General features: G+C 43.0%; 1 protein-coding gene across 17 annotated transcripts in view; it reads left to right on the top strand.

The window, feature by feature from the left end:
- The window catches only part of Mical2 (microtubule associated monooxygenase, calponin and LIM domain containing 2), a 215,014-nt gene that overhangs the window by 149,239 nt on the left and 48,464 nt on the right, over positions 1 to 17,311 (top strand). For all 17 annotated transcript variants that reach the window (XM_087211662.1, XM_087211661.1, XM_087211659.1 and 14 more), the window contains 3 exons: positions 507 to 578; positions 4,290 to 4,429; positions 5,601 to 6,891. In XM_087211662.1, the coding sequence (XP_087067788.1) occupies positions 507 to 578; positions 4,290 to 4,429; positions 5,601 to 6,891 (1,503 nt within the window). The remainder of the gene's footprint in view (positions 1 to 506; positions 579 to 4,289; positions 4,430 to 5,600; positions 6,892 to 17,311) is intronic.

Here is a 17,311-nt window from a genome sequence, read left to right as displayed (position 1 = left end):
TGACCAGGCCCTCCACCGCCTAAGAGCGCATTCAGCTGTTCTGAATGTGTCAGTGGATTAATCCACTGGCGAACGAGTACAGCACACCCATGCTTGAATCACCTTCCAAAAGCCCCACCTCTGAGCACATGAGGCCTTGGGGGCACATTCTAGATCTACATACATGCACATATGTTGTGTCTACATGTTTGTATATACGCCAGCATGCATGAGGAGCTCATTTATGATCAGTGATTTAGAATGATAGCTAAGTTATTGGAGGCATTCCCTAACACAGGGGAGTACCTCTCCCAAAGCAGGTCTTCGGTAAACGCTTGATGGATAATGAATGAAAAACGGCAGGGGCAGGAAGTGCCATGTGAGAGAAGGAAAGGGTTCAGCCAGCTGTAACTTTTGGTCAATAGGCTGTAGGCGAAGTCTCTCTTCATTCCACAAGTTTAATGGACTCCTGTCCCCACCCCCCATCTTCCCTGCACCTCTCTTCTTTTTTCTTTTTTCTACCACAGCTTTGCAACGGGCCAACAGCTTCCAGGATCCAGCTCCAAGCAAGCACCAGAACTGGAGAAAATTCCCCTCAAGTGAGTCATGGCGGGGCGGGGGGGGGGGGGGGGGTGCTCCTCTGATTCATTCTCGCGCCTCTCATACCTTACATGGTGTCTTCTCTGACCGCCTCCAGGATGTGAGGGGCGGGGGGCGGGGAGGAGGTTGGCTTGATTTCTGCTGCAGACTCCGGGAAGCATTCACCAACGGGCTGGGACCTTCCATCCTCCGCCCTCGATTCTGGGGCCGTGGAACCCTAAGAATCTGCACGTTCGCTGTTGAAAGGGGCTTAGCAAGCATGGGCTCCGAGCTCTCTGAAACTTGAAGGCGGAAACCGAGGCCGGGACTGTGTATGATTGGATTCTGTCCACAGGAGTTGGGCTGGGATGGCTGGAGTGTCAGCTCTTTGGATCCTGCAGTTGGAGGCAATACAGTGAAGACAGACTCACTCCCTGACTTAGCCACCCACATACATCTCTGCTCCTTTTTCTGAGCAATGCTTGGTCCCAGGAAGAGCAGGGCAGGCCGAGGATCAGGACCCCACGAGCGGGCGCAGAGCCGCGCGCACAGACGCAGGGCATCCGGGGCTGGCCCATCTTCGGGGTGGGCGGCAGCAGTGACTGAGCAGAAATTACCTGGAAGCCCTGAGTTAGGGACGAGGACACCATCCCATTCCGAGCCGCCAGTCCCCACACTTTCTCCACGGTCTGCAGAAAGCGAGGGCGACCCTCCGGCTCGACAGGGTTTCTACCGCTGGGCACTGCTGCGGCAGCTGGAAGGGAGCCCTGGTTTTCTTACTTTTGAGTCACTCCTGACTCCTGGCCAGTGACTCATTCTCCACCACCCCAGACCCGCCAGCCCTCGTTGAGTCAGGCTGGGACAGGGGTCACCTCTGGTGCTGGACCAGGGCTGCACACGTGGATGGGCCGCTGCACTGGGGACTCCCCAAGATCTGACAGCCCGAGGCAACGAGAGAGAGGATGGCGGAAACTGCTGTTCCACCTGTCCTCGTCTCACTGCCCTGCCCCAGCCCATCCTGAGCCACTGAGACCCTAAGCTCCGGGCAGTTCCTCTTGGGGCAGAGTCCTTAGCATGATCTCGCCTAGAGGAGGCACCCAGTGCTAATTTGCTCAGAGAATGAATGAAGGAAGGAACAAATGAACCAGGAATAAACTTGGTAGGACGGAGGGTAAAAAGAGCACATGACTTGCATGCTGCTGTCCCTAGAGGGCGCTCCAAGACCTTGCAAGGGATTTAAGCCTTGTAGGGCCTCAAACATTCTGGGAAGCTGCATCCTGGAATCCCAGTCCTGGGGAAAATCCCCAGAGCTGAAAGCCACCAGAAACACCTTTTTGCTATCTTCTTTTCACTCGAGGAAACCCCAGCAGACCAGGCTGGTTCCGTAGTAAGAAGCAGAAAATGGTCACCTCCCCTGGCTGACCATGCTGGCCAGAAGGACCTTCAGAAGGAAAAGATCGCTATTGTCAGAGATCCCAAGAGAAGGCAGCAGCAGCACTTGACCCAAGAGGCTGGAGCCTGCTCATGAAGCTCCCTGTGGAATAGCCGGGGCTCCCCGTCACCTCTCAGCTGGCTTTGGTTCACCTGTCCCTCCTCAGCTGGGCCCCTTCCCCAGCAGTGGCTGGAATGGCAGCCCAGGGACAAGGGCTTGGCCTGACCCGGGTCTCTGCCTCCCCACCTCTTCAAGCCCTCTGCAAGATCCATCTGTAACACAGGACTCGGGGACACTCTCGGAGAAAGACCCCACTGGCCAGGGAGGATTAGAGAAAGGAGAAAAGGGGGCAGCTGCCGGGTCATGACCTTGGAAACTCCGTGGCTTTTCTGTCAGGCTTGCGTCCCAAGGTGTCCCTAGCTGTGTGTCACAAGATTCTGAGACTCCTCGGAGAAACAAAAGGCAGTCTGTGAAGCCCAGATGACTTTTGAGACAAGTTAAGGAGCTTGGTTCAGAAGATGGCCGCGAGAGAAGATGAGGGGGTGAAGAAGAGGGGGAGAAGGAATTTGGCAGGAATTTGGCGAGCTGAGGGCGGGAAGCAAGGCAACAACTGACTCACAACTTTTGCCTTTTTAGGCTCGAGCCATCTCATTGTGGGCTGAGATGGGGTGCGGGTGATGGGAGGCAGGCCAGCCACCTCCCCCACATCAGCTCCTGGCAGCAGTGGCCTCTCTCAGCAGCTCCTTCTTGCCCGCCCGCCTGTCCATCAGATCTGTCGCCTGGAGTTACCTTTGCTCTCAGGAGCATCCAGGGAGCTTCCTGCTGGAAGCCTGTTGACCATATGTGTGTGGTAGCCATTTTGTCCGAACCCAGGTCTAGGATACACCATCTGACATGCTTGTGTTTGTGTGGAGAAGCAGGGCAGAATATTGAGAATCTGCCCATGTGGTTGTTCCTCCCATAGCACCAGGACTCAATAGAACTCAATAGAACTCTTACTGGGGGGTGGATTTGGGTTTGGCCTGGCCTGTGTGGGTCCCTGAGGAGGAGCCTCTCACCCAAAGTGTTGAGAAAACTGGGCCTAGGACATTGTGTTAAACTAAGAAGTGAGCCAAAAATCCAAAGGTTGGACATCTTGGAAGAGAATCTGAATGGGTCCCGGAAGGCAGAAGTTGGAGTTTCAGACAAGAGAGCCTAGGTAGGCACAGCGGCCCTGGGGAGTCTGAGAATGCCAATATGTGCCGCCATGTTTCATGGAAGAGCTTGGTGGGCTGAGGGTTAGATACTGAGTGGGCACATCTGAAATCCTGTGTGGTATGTTTTTGAATCTATTTGAGCACAGATTACTATCTGAAATGGTCCAATATGGAGATAAAATACTTGAGGTTTCGGGCTTATGATGACTATATACTTAAGGGGAAGAAGGAGAGAGAAGGAGGAGGAGAAAGAGGAGAAGGAGAAGGAAGAGAAGGAGAAGAAGAAGAGGAAGAAGAGGAGGAGAAGGAGGGGGAGGAAGAAAAAGAGGGAGAGAAGAAGAGGAAGAGGAGGAGGAAGAAGAAAATACACATGAATTTAGGTCCTAGGAGATCCCACAAGCTACAAATGTCATGCTTCTTTCTCCAGAGACCAGAGGACCAGAGGGGTTCCCAGGGCCCAGCCATGGTCCTGTCTTATATACCGCTGAGCTCCTGTTGTTTCTTGATCAACAGGAGCTTGGCATGAGTCCCACTCCATATGCATCAAAAGGTTTGATATCGCTGTGACCTCCCTCCCTGTGTTTCCTTGAAGTGTCAGCTACCCACTTGTCTGAGAGCCCCTTGGGCACACATGAGAGAAGAAGGCATTTCATTAGTAGTGAGTATCTCTCCTGGCCATTCCCACAGCTAATGGTCTGGCATTTGTGGGAAGAAACCTCAGATAGTTTATTGATGGAATGATGAATACAGCCCCAGCTCCCAGCCACCATGGCTTTAGGGAAACTTTAGAGGTAGATGTCCTTTTCTGAAAAGCACTCTGGAGACCCAGGTCATGTCTCTCTCAGGACCATTCCCACAAGAAAATGAGACGCCATAGTCCTTTGATTTCTCATCCTGGAGCCTCCTTTGCCCCACGGGACCCTGCCTCTGGCTTTAACCCGTTCCTGCATGTCCCAAGCCATGGTCACTGGAACCTCAGACTCAGTCTTCGACATCTTCCCCTTCCAGACACTGCTGATTAGAACTAGGGTTTTCCTTACAACCTCCTCTTTTCATAACCCAACAAGGACTCTGTAACGGAGTGTGTGTCCTTTCCTTGGTAGATCTAATACCAGCGAACAAAAGAACTTTGTCACCTTCAAAGAAACTTTCTCCTCTTCCTCTGTCTTCATCGTCTTCTCCTTCATCTTCATCTTCAGCCAGTGTCCCTGGGCATCCTCTGGACCATTCTGCTCCACCTCAGGTGAGTCCCCCTGCAGGCCATGCACAGATGTTAGGAAGGTGAGCTGCCTGTGCCCCTCCCTCCTTCCATGCTGATCTCTGGATTCTAAGGACTATTGTGCCCCCAAGTGCAAGGCCAGGGCCAGAAAGAGGCTCTGTCAAGGTTCCACTCCAGGCCTTCTGCACTCATGCCTTTCCTAAAAGCTTATCCTGCTTCTTCTCAACTACCCCAAGGACACAGCCCCACCCCAACAGCCCTTCGGGAGGGAGACTCTTTGCTGGACCTTGGGATGCTGGCAACAGAGCATGTGCTCTGCTCTTGAAAAACACACACAGCATGTTAAAGAGCTTCCAGCTGAAGGATGCCAGGCACCGAAGTGCAGGTGCCTTTGGAAAAGAAAATGTCATCACTGATATGTATGGCTGGACTCTTTCTTTTCATATGTATTTATCCAGTGTCGATTACCTGCAGGCCAGTCTCAGGATCTGGGAAGTAGTTTGCAAGACACAAGAGATTCGGGTTCTTGTGATGTCCCCATCCTATGCATGCCCCTTGGGCCCCCGAGCTCTTTGCAGGACACAGCTGCTCCTCCTAGAGTTTCCTTACACTCTTTGTTTCCCAAGAGCCAAGCTCCCGCATGGTGGAAATGGCGTTCTCAGTGGTGCAAGGTGTGACCTTTAGAAAGGTCCTTGGAAGGTTCTTATGGCCATCCTCGGTCACCTGAAGGATGACTGCCACCCTTAACTTGATGGCCTCCAAGGAATATGCCTTGGTTTCTTGGCCAGGAGAGGAACGCAGCTATGAGAGGAAGGTGCCCTTGAGTAGGGACCATGCTTGAGCAAGATGTGGGAGAGCTTACTGGAAGGCCAGTCCTACTCGCCCTGGCCCAGGGGCTGTGGAGTGCAGCGCCTGAGCCTTTTCCTGCCTTTGGCTCCCTACCCACCTAACTCAGGATCCGAAATGGCCTTGGATCAGAGTGGACTGGGGCCTCCAGGTAGGTCCCAGCAGGTCCCAAGCAGACACTTCAATCAAAGAGCAGCCCTCTGTGATCCTCTTGGGCAAAATTCCTTTTTGACTGTGAATATCTGATGCCCAGAGAAAAGAAGCAGGGTGTGGATTGAGATTTGCCTAATCCATATAAATAAATGCTATAAATTTTTAAACAACTGCTCTTTCTGCCCATCCCCTCTAGGTCTCCAGCGATCACTGCTGTCCTTCTGCCCCAATCTTTCTCAGGAGAGCTAGAACCCAAGGGGCATCCAAGGAGATGTCCCTGTACCTACCTCACAGCGAGGTGCTGGAGCGGGCAGAGTACTGCCTGGTGAGCCCTGGTGGAGACAGCCTCAAAAGCCCCGTGGAGATGGCTTCCAGGGGGTGCCAGGAAACAGGGGCTCCTCCTGAGGGTACCAGACGCCCCCACAGAGACCCTCTCCTCACTGAGGGGAAGGACAGGTCCTTGCCAAACCAAGAGCAGTGTCTCAGGGCAGAAGAGGACCCAGGAGAAGGCAGCATTGGACCCAAGAGGGGACAGGAGGGCAGGTCAGAGTTGGCCGAGAGGACGTCAGGCCTGAAGAAGTTAGTTCTCACCCAGGAGCAGAAGAACATGTTGCTGGACTGGAATGACTCCTGCCTCCACAGCGCGCCCCTCCAGCTAGGGGAGCGACTTTCCCGGGAGAGTGCTAGGAACGGCAGAGCAGGCCCTGTGCTGAGCGCAGTCCACCCCTTGAGCCTCGCTCGGGGAGGGAAAGAGACACTGGCCGCCCAGACAGAGGCCCCTGAGGGGGCTGTGCAGGCGCTGGAGCAGCGGAGTGTGCCCCCGCCCAAGTCACCCCTGAGGCTCATTACAGATGCCATCCGGAAGTCCATGGAGCAGCTCTTCCACACCTCTGACGGCGGTGGGAAGAAGGTCTGGGCCAAGCCAGAGCCGGAAACTTGGCCCCCGGGCCAGCATGCGCTCCCCTCAACCAGCTCCTTCAGCCTCTGGAAAAGCGGCTCTAGCAAAAACGGGAGCCAGCAGTCCCCTGGGAGACACGCGGCCAGCAGGTCCTCCACCTTCTTCTCGCTGGGCTCTCCAGCTCGCCGGGCCGCCCAGTCCTCAGACCTTTGCCGCTCTGATCCTGACCATCGTTTGCCCAATCAGCCACCGACAATGTTCTCTACGTTCACATCGCCACCCTGCAGCAACACTGACGATGTCCCCGCACTCCTGGAAAAAGTGAGTTTGCAAGAGGCCTTGGCAAACCCTTCCAGGGCTCCCAAGAGAAGAACCTCTTTATTTTCCTCCTTCAGAACCAAAGACAAATCTTTTGAGAGTTTCCTCCAAGAATCCAAACAAAGAAAGGACATCAGGGACCTCTTCAGCAGCTCCAAGGGAAGGATGCTGTCTGGGAACAGCTGCTCATCCCGGGAGAAGCTGCGGCCGCCTTTCAGAAGCACCTCCCTGCGGTGGACTTCCGGTCACCCTCCTCCAGCGGGACATGCAGGTAAGCAGCTCTTCGCTAATAAGTCTACGCTACCTGCTGGCCGGTTAGTGACCCTCGCTGGATTAGCAAGCAGGCATCTTTCACGCTGGTTTGCTTCTCAAATTAAATTCTCATCAAGGAGGAAATCTCAAAGTTGAAAATTTTCTAATAATATACAACAGTTGAAATTTTGAAGTTGTTATAGAAGATGGTGAATCGACTAAAATTACACCATTTTCCCGCTCATAACTATATGAAGATAGTTATGCATCAAATTCTGTACCTTTAAAAAATGACCATTATACCATTTGTATTATGGTGATTGTCATATAGTGTACACACATGGGATTTAATAGAATATCCTATTTTGTAGATATCATATTGTTTAATGAGCTACTTATTGTTTAATTTTTATATATGAATTATATTTATTTTATTTATTTATTTTTCCCCATTAAGTTTATTGGTACATTTTCGGTATAAAATACAGTTACACTCATCATTGGGATCTTGTGCCATTACATGAGTATCTTGGTTCTTATTTTTTCCCCTTCCCCTGCTCTCCCATCACCCCCTCCACCCTTCCCTATTTGCAAAGACTTTGTTTCCATTTTTTCCTTTTCTCATATTTTTTCTTTTCCCTTTTTTCCTTTCCCCTACCCCTCCCACTTCCCCTGCTCTTTTAGACCTTTTCTTCCTGTTACACAATATCAGTTATACATTTTTTAAATTACAATATTAAGATCTAGGAGACATTACCACAGATTTTACAGAATTTAAAAGGATATAGAAAGCATATTACAAAAATCTTTTTTGAAATAAATTTGACAACTTCTAAGAAGTACTTTGGAAGACAAATTAATGAAACTAACTCTGGAGGAAATATAAAATTTGAATAGCACCTATTAAAGAAAGTATATTCCTAGCTTGAAAACCTACCTATATGACAACAGCAGGCTCATAAACATTTTAACTGGTAAATTATATCAAACAATTAAAGCAGAATAAAGAAGGAACACTTCTCCGCTCATTTTAGGAACTCAACATTGTGCTAATCCTAAAACTGGATAAAGATAATAGAAGAAAAAAGTATGAACATCGATAGAAATTTGTTTAACAAAACAAACTATTAGAAGTCAGATCTGGCAGGATGTAGAAAGTGGTTTTGTTATAGGGATGGCAGTGTTGGTTCAGCATTGGAAGATCCACCCCCAAAATTCATCATTTAAACAGAGGAAAGGAAGAAGCCATATGATCCTGTCACTAGTTGGAGAAAGAGAATTGGACTAAATTCTACAGCTGTTCATGGTAAAAGCTATCAGGAGAGTAGAAGTAGAACAGAACCTTCTCAACAGATTAAAGACATGTACTCCATACTTCCAGCGAGAACGCCTTATATGAATGGAGAAGATACAATGCTTTCTCCTTAAGGTGGGGAACAAGGGCAGATATGCTTACTCTTTATCTGTCCATTAAATTTTGAAACCTTGTCCCCACCAAAATAGTCTGGCAATAAAATGACACAACTAGGATAGGATTGGCACAGCAGAAGCAAAATCTTTATATGTAGATGAAATGATCATCCACAGAGAAAATACTGAGAAATCTCTGGGAGCCCCTAGAACTTGTACTTGAATTTAGCAGGATTAGAAAACACAAGATATATATAAAAATTCAGGTCTGTGTGTACTTGCTATAAATGAATTAGATATTGAAATTTAAAAGTTATGTAGGAGTACAAAGGACCTAGAAAAGTTAAAAATAAAAACAAAAACAATGTTGGAAGACATTTAGTACCTAATTTTAAGACTTCTTCTAAAGCTACAGTAATCAAGGCAGTGTTGATGAAAGGAAAGACATATAGATCATTGCAATAAAACAGAGAATCTAGAAATAGAACCACACATGTATGGTCCACTAGAGTTTTGAAAGATTATTTAACATTAGCATTTTATAGAATATAAACTCAATTCAAGAGCCGAGGAAGAGATAGTGTTTTCAGCAAACGGCACTGGAACGCCTGGTATCCGTATATAAAAAATTAACCTCAACCCTTTTTTTCCATACATGAAAATAATTTGAAGGGATCTATGAACCTAAATAAGAAAGCCTAAAAGTATAAAACTTTAAGAAGAAATTATAAGGGAAAATATTTATGAATTCAGGGAAGGCAAGAACTACCTAGGATACAAAAAACATGATATATAAAAGAAAAAAATTGATAAATGAGATTCCATCAAAATTTAGAACTTTAAATGACATCATTAAAATGAAAAGTAGTACAGACCGTATTTACAATGCATATAACCTATGACCAGAATATATAAAGAATTCTTAGAGCTTGGGCCGGGGATTTAGCTCAGTGGTTTTGCCACCTGCTGCACAAGCACAAGGACCCAAGTTCGATCCCCGGTACCAAGAAAAAAAAAAAGAAGAATTCTTAGAGCTCATTAAAAATGTAGACATAAGAAGATGATAAATAGCCAGTATAGTACAAGGAAAGGTGTGCAACTCTAGAATCAGAAAAATACTAATCAGTACAATAATAAGATTGAATTATACACTCATTAGGGAGATGAAGTCAAAAGTTTTAAAAGCCTTGTCATGACTTTTTCTTTTTGTTGGATTCTCCCCCTTTGCATTTAATTTGTCACGCCCAATGGATTCATTCTGCTGGATTTCCTGGGGTTGTGATCCTCATTGTCTTTTCCTAGGGTATTGTCTAAAATTTTTTGGAGTGCTGGTTTGGTATTCATGAAGTTCCTGAGGTGCTCTTTATCATCAAAGTATCTTATTTCTCCATCAATTTTGGAAGATAGTTTTGCAGGGTACATCAATCTGGGTTGGAGGCTGTTTTCCTTTAGGGCTTGAAATACATCACTCCAAGCTCTTCTTGCCTTTTGCATTGAGAAGTCTGCTGGGATTCTGATGGGCTTTCCTTTGTATGTGATTTGTTTCTTTTCTCTCACTGCTTGTAGAATTTGGTTCTTCTGTTGGATTTCTGGAATCCTAACTATTATATGCCTATGTGTAGATTTTTTTTGATTAAGGCTAGCTGGAGTCCTATATGCCTCACTTATCTGTATGTCAAGTTCTTTTCCCCTCCTTGGGAAGTTTTCTGCCATCACTTCTGTGAACAGTTTTTTTATGTCATCTATACTCTCTCCTCTTTTTTCATTGACTCCACTCAGTCTTATGTTATTCTTCTTTGCATTGTCTAGCAGCTGCTGGATTGATTTCTCGTGTTCCCTTACAATTTTAAAGCAATTTTTCTTTTCCTCCTCACTAATTGCAGTCTTATCTTCTGTATGTGAAATTCTATCCTCACATTGGTTCATTCTGCTGTGCAGACTTTCAATGGAGTTTTTAATCTCTTGGAAATCTGTTTGTATCTGTTTTATGGATTCCATTTGTTTCCTACGTTGGGATTCCATCATGTTCCTCAGATCCTCTATTTTTTTATCTGTGTCCTCTCTAGATTTATTAATCATGTCTTGCACCATGAGCAAAATCTTTGCTATTATCTGAGTAATTATTTCTGATTTCATTTTTCCCAGATCCTCTTTTGTTGCCAGTTCAGAGAGTCCAGGTGGTTGAGTATCAGAGTGTTCCATCTCGTTTCCCTTTGGGGTTGCTGTAGGTGATCTGGAACTCTGTTTTTGAGGCTTGTTTATGTGTTTTCTCATTTCCACGGGGGGTGGGGTGCTTCTGGCACCCACGCGGCTCACCTTCTCTGCCCTAGGAGCCTGGGATGGCAGTGGGGGAGCTTCCTTCTGGGTGCTGGGACCAGCTGAGCTTCTCTGCCCTAGGAGCCTGGGATGGAGGCAGGGGAGCTTCCTTCCGTGTCTATATATGAATTATAAATGAACATATTTAAGTTTGGTGTTGAATGAATATTTTTGTGCATATAAATTTTTCTTTCCTTTGACTTACTAGCCTAAACATTTTTCTGTACATTTGGTTATCAATGGAAATGTAGGCTTTTTACATTTAAAACTGATTAATTTTTTTAAATTTGAAATTAGTTAATATACCAGAGTTGGAGTAATTAATATGGAAATATCTAATAAAAAGCCAAATGTATTGCCTCATTGTTTCTCTACCCTCCCAAAGATTTGATATAGTCTCTTAGAGACAGGTTAACTAAACAGTCATATGATTTTGTTATTTGTTTGATTGGTTTTTTTCTTTTAATTTTATTGGTACACTTTAGATATACATAATGATAACATATATCATAGGGAATTTGTACCCTGTACATAATATAGCTTTTTCTTTTTTTACCATTCTCCTCCCCTTTGTTCAACCCCTCTTCCCCTCCTTATTCACAAAAATTTTGTTTTTGTTTTTTTCCTTCTATTCTATTTTTTTTGTCCCTTCCTTCTTTCCTCCTTCCCTTGTCCCCTTTCCCATTTGAACATTTTCTTCCCATTTCCCAATAGCTGGCATACATTTTGGTCCTTATTTATACTTTCAGTGTCTCATGCTAGAGAAACAATGCAGTATTTATACATGTGTGTCCAATTTATTTCACTTAAGAGTATGGTCTCAAGAGGCATCCATTTTGCTAGAAATCTTCAATTATCCTCCTTTATGGCAGAATAATACTTCATTGTATTAAAAAATAGTACTTCATTGTATGAAAAAACTAGTACTTCATTGTATTAAAAAACCCCACATCTTCTTTATCTTTTTATCAGTTGATGGACAATTGGGTTGTTTCCAAAACTTAGCTGTTACAAATTGTGCCAATATAAACATGGGTGTGCATATATTGCTGTGGTGTGATGCTTTTATTATTTCAGGAAGATACTGAAAGGGGAGTAGCTGGGTCAAATGAACCTGTAGTTTTAGTTTTTTGAGGAATCTCCACACTGGTTTCCGTAGTGGTTGCACCAGTCTACACTCCCACCAACAGTGGAGAAGGTTCATTTTTCCCCACAGCTCCGCCAGCATTTGTTATTGTTTGAGTTCTTGATAATAGCCATTCTTTCTGGAGTGATATGGAATCTCAGTATTTTAATTTGCATCTCTCGAATGACCAGTGATTTTGAACATTTTTTCATATATTTATTTGCAATTTCAACTTCTTCACCTGAGAAGTGTCTATTCACTTTAGATGCCCATTTTTTTGATTGAGTCTTTAAATTTGGGAGTTCTGATTTTCTTTTTTTGAGTTCTTTATATTTTCTAGATATTAGTCCTTTGTCTGAGGAACAGCTGTCAAAAATTTTTTCCCACACTATAGGTTGTCTCTTCACTCTGTTGATGGTTTCTTTTTCTGTGCAAAAGTTTTTAATAAAATAAGATCCCAGAATATTGATTCTTTGTGATATTTCCTGTGCAATAGATATTTTGTTCATGAAGTCTTTCCCTACACCAATGTCTCCAAGAGCTCTACCTATTCTTTTTTTTTTTTTTTTTTTTTTGGTACCGGGGATTGAACTTGGGACCTTGCGCTTGCGAGGCAGGCACCAGAACCACTGAGCTAAATCCCCGGCCCAGCTCTACCTATTCTATCTTCCCACAGATTTAGTGTTTCTGTTTTAATTTTAAATCTTTGATCTATTTTGATTTTAGTTTAGTGCATGGTGAAAGATACAGGTCTAGTTTTAATCTTCAGCATGTGGAAAGCCAGTTTTTCCAGCACAATTTATTAAAGAGGCTATCTTTCTTCCAGTGAAGATATTGGCTCCTTTGTCAAAGATAAGGTGGCTGAGTGTGTTTTGAGTTGTTTCTGCATCTTCTAATCTGTTCATTGATCCTCAGGTCTGGCTTTGGGGTTTTTTGTTTGTTTTGCCAGTACCATGTTGTTTATCACAGCAACTTGTATAGTGGGGATTGTGATGCCCACCATCTTCCCTTTGTTGCCCAGAGTTGCTTTTACTATTCGAGGTCTCTTCTGGTTCCAAATGAATTTTAGGATTGTTTTCTCTAATTCTGTGAGGTATGCTATTGGTATTTTGATTGGGATTGCATTAAACCTGTATAACAATTTTGGAAGTATTGTTATGCTTTGGGTCTAGATGCTCCTCCACCCCCAAAGCTTCATCAGGTCTTAAGTGGGGCTTTTTCAGAAGTGGCTGAATCTATAGTGTGTGATGCTGGAATTAATACATGTACAACACTAGGCTCAAGCGCACTAGGATTAAGGATGTGAGTGCTACCCACCCTAAGTAGTCTGGATAAGACAAAAGGGGCAGAAAGATGCTGTTAAGGTTCTTTGTTGCTTTTGCTGTCTTCTACCTCCATGAACTGTTGTTGCCCCTCTCCTGTGCCACCCTGCCTTGGAGCTAGCCAATTATGGACTGAAACCTCTACAAACTGTGAGCTAAATAAACCTTTGCTCCTTTAACTTTGGGTGCTAGTTATTTTTGTCTCAGCATGAGAGAAAACTAACCAAGACAGCCATTTTCAGTATATTGGTTCTTCCTACTCAAGAACAAGGGATATCTTTCCATTTTCTGATATCTTCTTTAATCTCCTTTTTCAGAGCAATGTAGTTTTCAATGCAAAGGTCTTTTACCTCCTTTGTTAGATTGATTCCTAGGTATTTCAGGTTTTTGGATGCTATTAGAAAAGGTGTTGTTTCCCTAATTTCTCTCTCAGTGAGTTTATTTGTGTACAGGAATGCCGTTGATTTTTGAGTGTTGACTTTGTATCCAACTATGCTATTGAATTTGGTTATTAAATGTAGAAGTCTTTTGGTGGAGTTTTTGGGGTCTTCGTATAGAGTATCATATCAACTGAAAATAATGGTAATTTAACTTCTTCCTTTCATATCCTTATTCCATTTATTTCTTTCTCTTGTCTAATTGCTCTGGCTAATGTTTCCAGAACTATATTGGATAAGAGTAGTGGACATCCTTGTCTTGTTTCTGATTTTAGAGTGAAAGCTTTCAGTTTTTGTCCCTTTAGTATGATGTTGGCTGTTGGTTTGTCATAGATGGCTTTCATCAAATTGAGATAAAAAAAACCTCTATATCAATTTTCTGTAGGGTTTTTATCATGAAAGGGTGTTGGACTTTGTCAAATGCTTTTTCTGCATCTATTGAGATAATCATATGGTTTTTTGTCCTTGGCTCTGTTAATACAGTATATTACATTTATTGATTTGCATATGTTGAACCATCCCTGCATCCCTGGGATGAGCCCTTCTTGGTCATAGTATATGATTTTCTTGATGATTTGGTGCATTGTTTTCCAGTATCTTATTGAGGATTTTTCTATCTATGTTCATTATAGAGATTGGCCTGTAGTTCTCTTTTTTTTGGTTGGATCATTCTCTAGTTTTGGTATCAGGGTAATGTTTACTTCCAGGAATGAATTTGGGAGTATTGTTTCCCTTTCAATTTCATTAAAGAGTTTGAGAAGTAGTGGCATTAGGTCTTCTCTAAATTTCTTGTAAAATTCATCAGTGACCCTGTCAGGATCTGGGCTTTTCTTTGTTGGTAGGTTTTAAATTACATCTTCAGTGTCATTGACTGATATTAGTTTATTTAGAATTTTTATATCTCCTTGATTCAGCTTTGGTAATTCATATGTTTCTAGGAATCTGTCCATTTCTTCTGTGTTTTCCATCTTATTAGAATATAGGTTCTCAAAGTAGATGTTGATGATCTGGATTTTTGCAGGATCTTACCCTGTGAGACTTCACTCTTTTCATTTATAATTGCATAGATTTGAGTCTTTTCCTTCTTTTTCTGGTAAGGTTGGCTTAGGGTTTGTCAATTTTATTTAATCTTTCAAAGAAACAACTCTTTGATTCATTGTTTCCTTGTATGGTTTTCTTAGTCTCTGTTGAATTACTTTCTGCTTTGATCTTTATAATTTCCTCCCTGGTATGAGCTTTGGGCTTGACTTGCTCTTCTTTTTCTAGAAACTTGAGGTTCAACATTAGGTTGTTTATTTGATCTTGCTCTTGCTTTTCGGATATGGGGATTCACCACTATGAATTTCCTACATAGGACTCCTTTCATTGCATCCCATATGCATGCCCATAAGGTATGTTGTTCTGGAATTATTGCTTAATTGTAGAAATTGTTAAATTTCTTCTTTAATTTCATATGTGCCTCATTGGTTGTTCAGGAGGGTGTGATTTAATTTCCATGTGTTTGTGAAGTTTTTATGGTTTCTTTTGCCACTGAGTTCCAATTTCATTACACTATAGTCTGATAATACACATGGGATAATTTTAATTCCTTTGCATTTGCTTAAGCATGTTCTATGAATTACTATGTGGTCTGTTTTGAAGAACATCACACACGGAGCTGAGAAGAATGTGTATTCTGATGTTGTGGGGCAGAAAGCTGTGGACATCCACTACATCCATTTGCTGTAAAGTTTGGTTTGGTTCTGATGTTTCATTGTTGATTTTTTGTCTAGTTGACCTGTCTATTTGTTTTTTCTCTTTTTTTGTTGGTTTTTTTTTTTTGGTACAGGGGATTGAACTCAGGACCTTGCACTTGCAAGACAGTCGCTGGAACCACTGAGCTAAATCCCCAGCCCTTGACCTGTCTATTTGTGACAGTGGGTTATTGAGGTTCCCCTATTACAATTGTATTAGTGCTTATTTGATTTTTCATATCCATTATATAGTTGGGTTTGCTGGCATTTAGTACATATATATTTATGATTGTTATCTCTTCCTCTTGGATTGTTCCTTTTTCAAGGATGTAGTGACCTTCTTTGTCTCTCTTAATCAGTCTTGGCTTGAGATCCACTTTGACTGCAAATAAAATAGCAACCCCTGCTTTTGTCCAGCTTCCCGTTATGTGGAGTATTGTTTTCCATCCTTTGACTTTCAGTCTATGAATTTTTTTGATTAAATATATTTCTTATATGCAACCTATTGTTGGAATTTGCTTCTTGATCCATTCTGCCAGTCTATTTCTTTTGATTGGTGAATTGAGACCATTTACATTGATGGTTATAACTGATATGTATTGACTTATCATTCTCATGTTACTTTCCAGTTGTTGGTTCCCTTTTTCTCCCTCTGTTTAATTACTTGCTTTGCCTGGTGGATTCATTCTGTTGGGGTTCATAGAGTTGCAGCCCCCATTACCTCTTTCTAGAATGTCCTTCAGAACATTATGGAGTGCTGGTTTGGTGGCCATGAATTTCTTCAAGTGTTCTTTGTCATGGAAGTATTTTATTTCTCTATTGATTTTGAAATATAAATTTTTGGGGTACATCAATCTGGGCTGAAGGTTGATTTCTTTCAGTGCTTGAAATACTTTACTCCAAGCTCTCCTTGACTTAACGGTTTGTGTTAAGTTTGCTGTGATTCTGATGGGCTTTCCTTTATAGGTGATTTGTTTATTTTCCCTAATAGCCTTTTATTATTCTGTTCTTGTTTTAAATTTCAAAATCTTGACAATTATATACCTTGGTGTAGATTTTTTTTAATCACAGCTAATTGGAATTCTATATGCCTCACTTATCTGTATGTCAAATTTTTTCCATGGTTAGGAAATTTTCTGCCATCACTTCTGTGAATAGGTTCTTTTTTGTCATTTGCACTATCTTCTACTTTTTCATTGACGCCGATCAATCTTATGGTAGTCTTCTTTGTATCATCTACCAACTGTTGGATTCATTTTTTGTGGTCCCTTGCTGTTTTTAAGAAATCTTCCTTTTCATGATCAGTAACCACAATCCTGTCTTCTATATCTGATATTCTCTTCTCACATTGGCTCATTCTGCTGCATGTAATTTAAATGGAATTTTTAATCTCCCAGGTATCTTTTTGAATCTGTTTCATGGATTCCATTTCTTTCCTATGTTGCATGTTGATGGTTTCCATCATTTTCCTAAGCTCCTCTATTTTTTAAATCTGTATTTGCTCTAGAGTCACTAGCCATGTCCTTCATTATGGTCAACATCTCTATAGTTTTTGATTTTCTTTTTTTTTTGGTACCAGGGATCGAACTCGGGTCTTTGCACTTGCTCAGCCAGCAGCGAAACCGCTGAGCTAAATCCCCAGCCCAACATCTCTATAGTTATCTGAGAAATTATTTCTGATTGAATTTTTTCTAGAGCCTCATTCATCTGCTTTGTCACTTCTGCTGTTACTACTTCAGAGAGTCCATGTGGGTGGCTTTTGAATTGTTCCACCTATTGCCTCCTGGGTTTGCCTTTGGTAAGCTGAAAGTCTGGAGTTGCATTTTGTTTCTGTGTCTTATGTTCTTTTTCTTTTTTTTAGTTCAATTCTTGGGTTGATGCTTGTAAATTGTTTATGGCAGGTAGCTTTATTGCTAATATTGAGAACCCTTAGGAAATGACTCCTTCCCAGAGATGTTGTCTAGGTGTAATTTGCTTTTGGGTTTTGAGTCTTTTGCAAGATCCTACCTCTTCAATTTATTTGGGATGAGAAGTTGCTGCCTATTTGGCCTAGTCCCTGGTTCTTTGTCACTGGCCTGTAGTATTGTTTATGACC

Source organism: Heterocephalus glaber, unplaced genomic scaffold (genome assembly GCF_053883595.1).
Source record: "Heterocephalus glaber isolate CG9 unplaced genomic scaffold, H.glaber_assembly_v1.0 deba00001428, whole genome shotgun sequence".
NCBI classification, from domain to species: domain Eukaryota; kingdom Metazoa; phylum Chordata; class Mammalia; order Rodentia; family Bathyergidae; genus Heterocephalus; species Heterocephalus glaber.
This window is presented reverse-complemented; position numbering and strand designations above follow the sequence as displayed.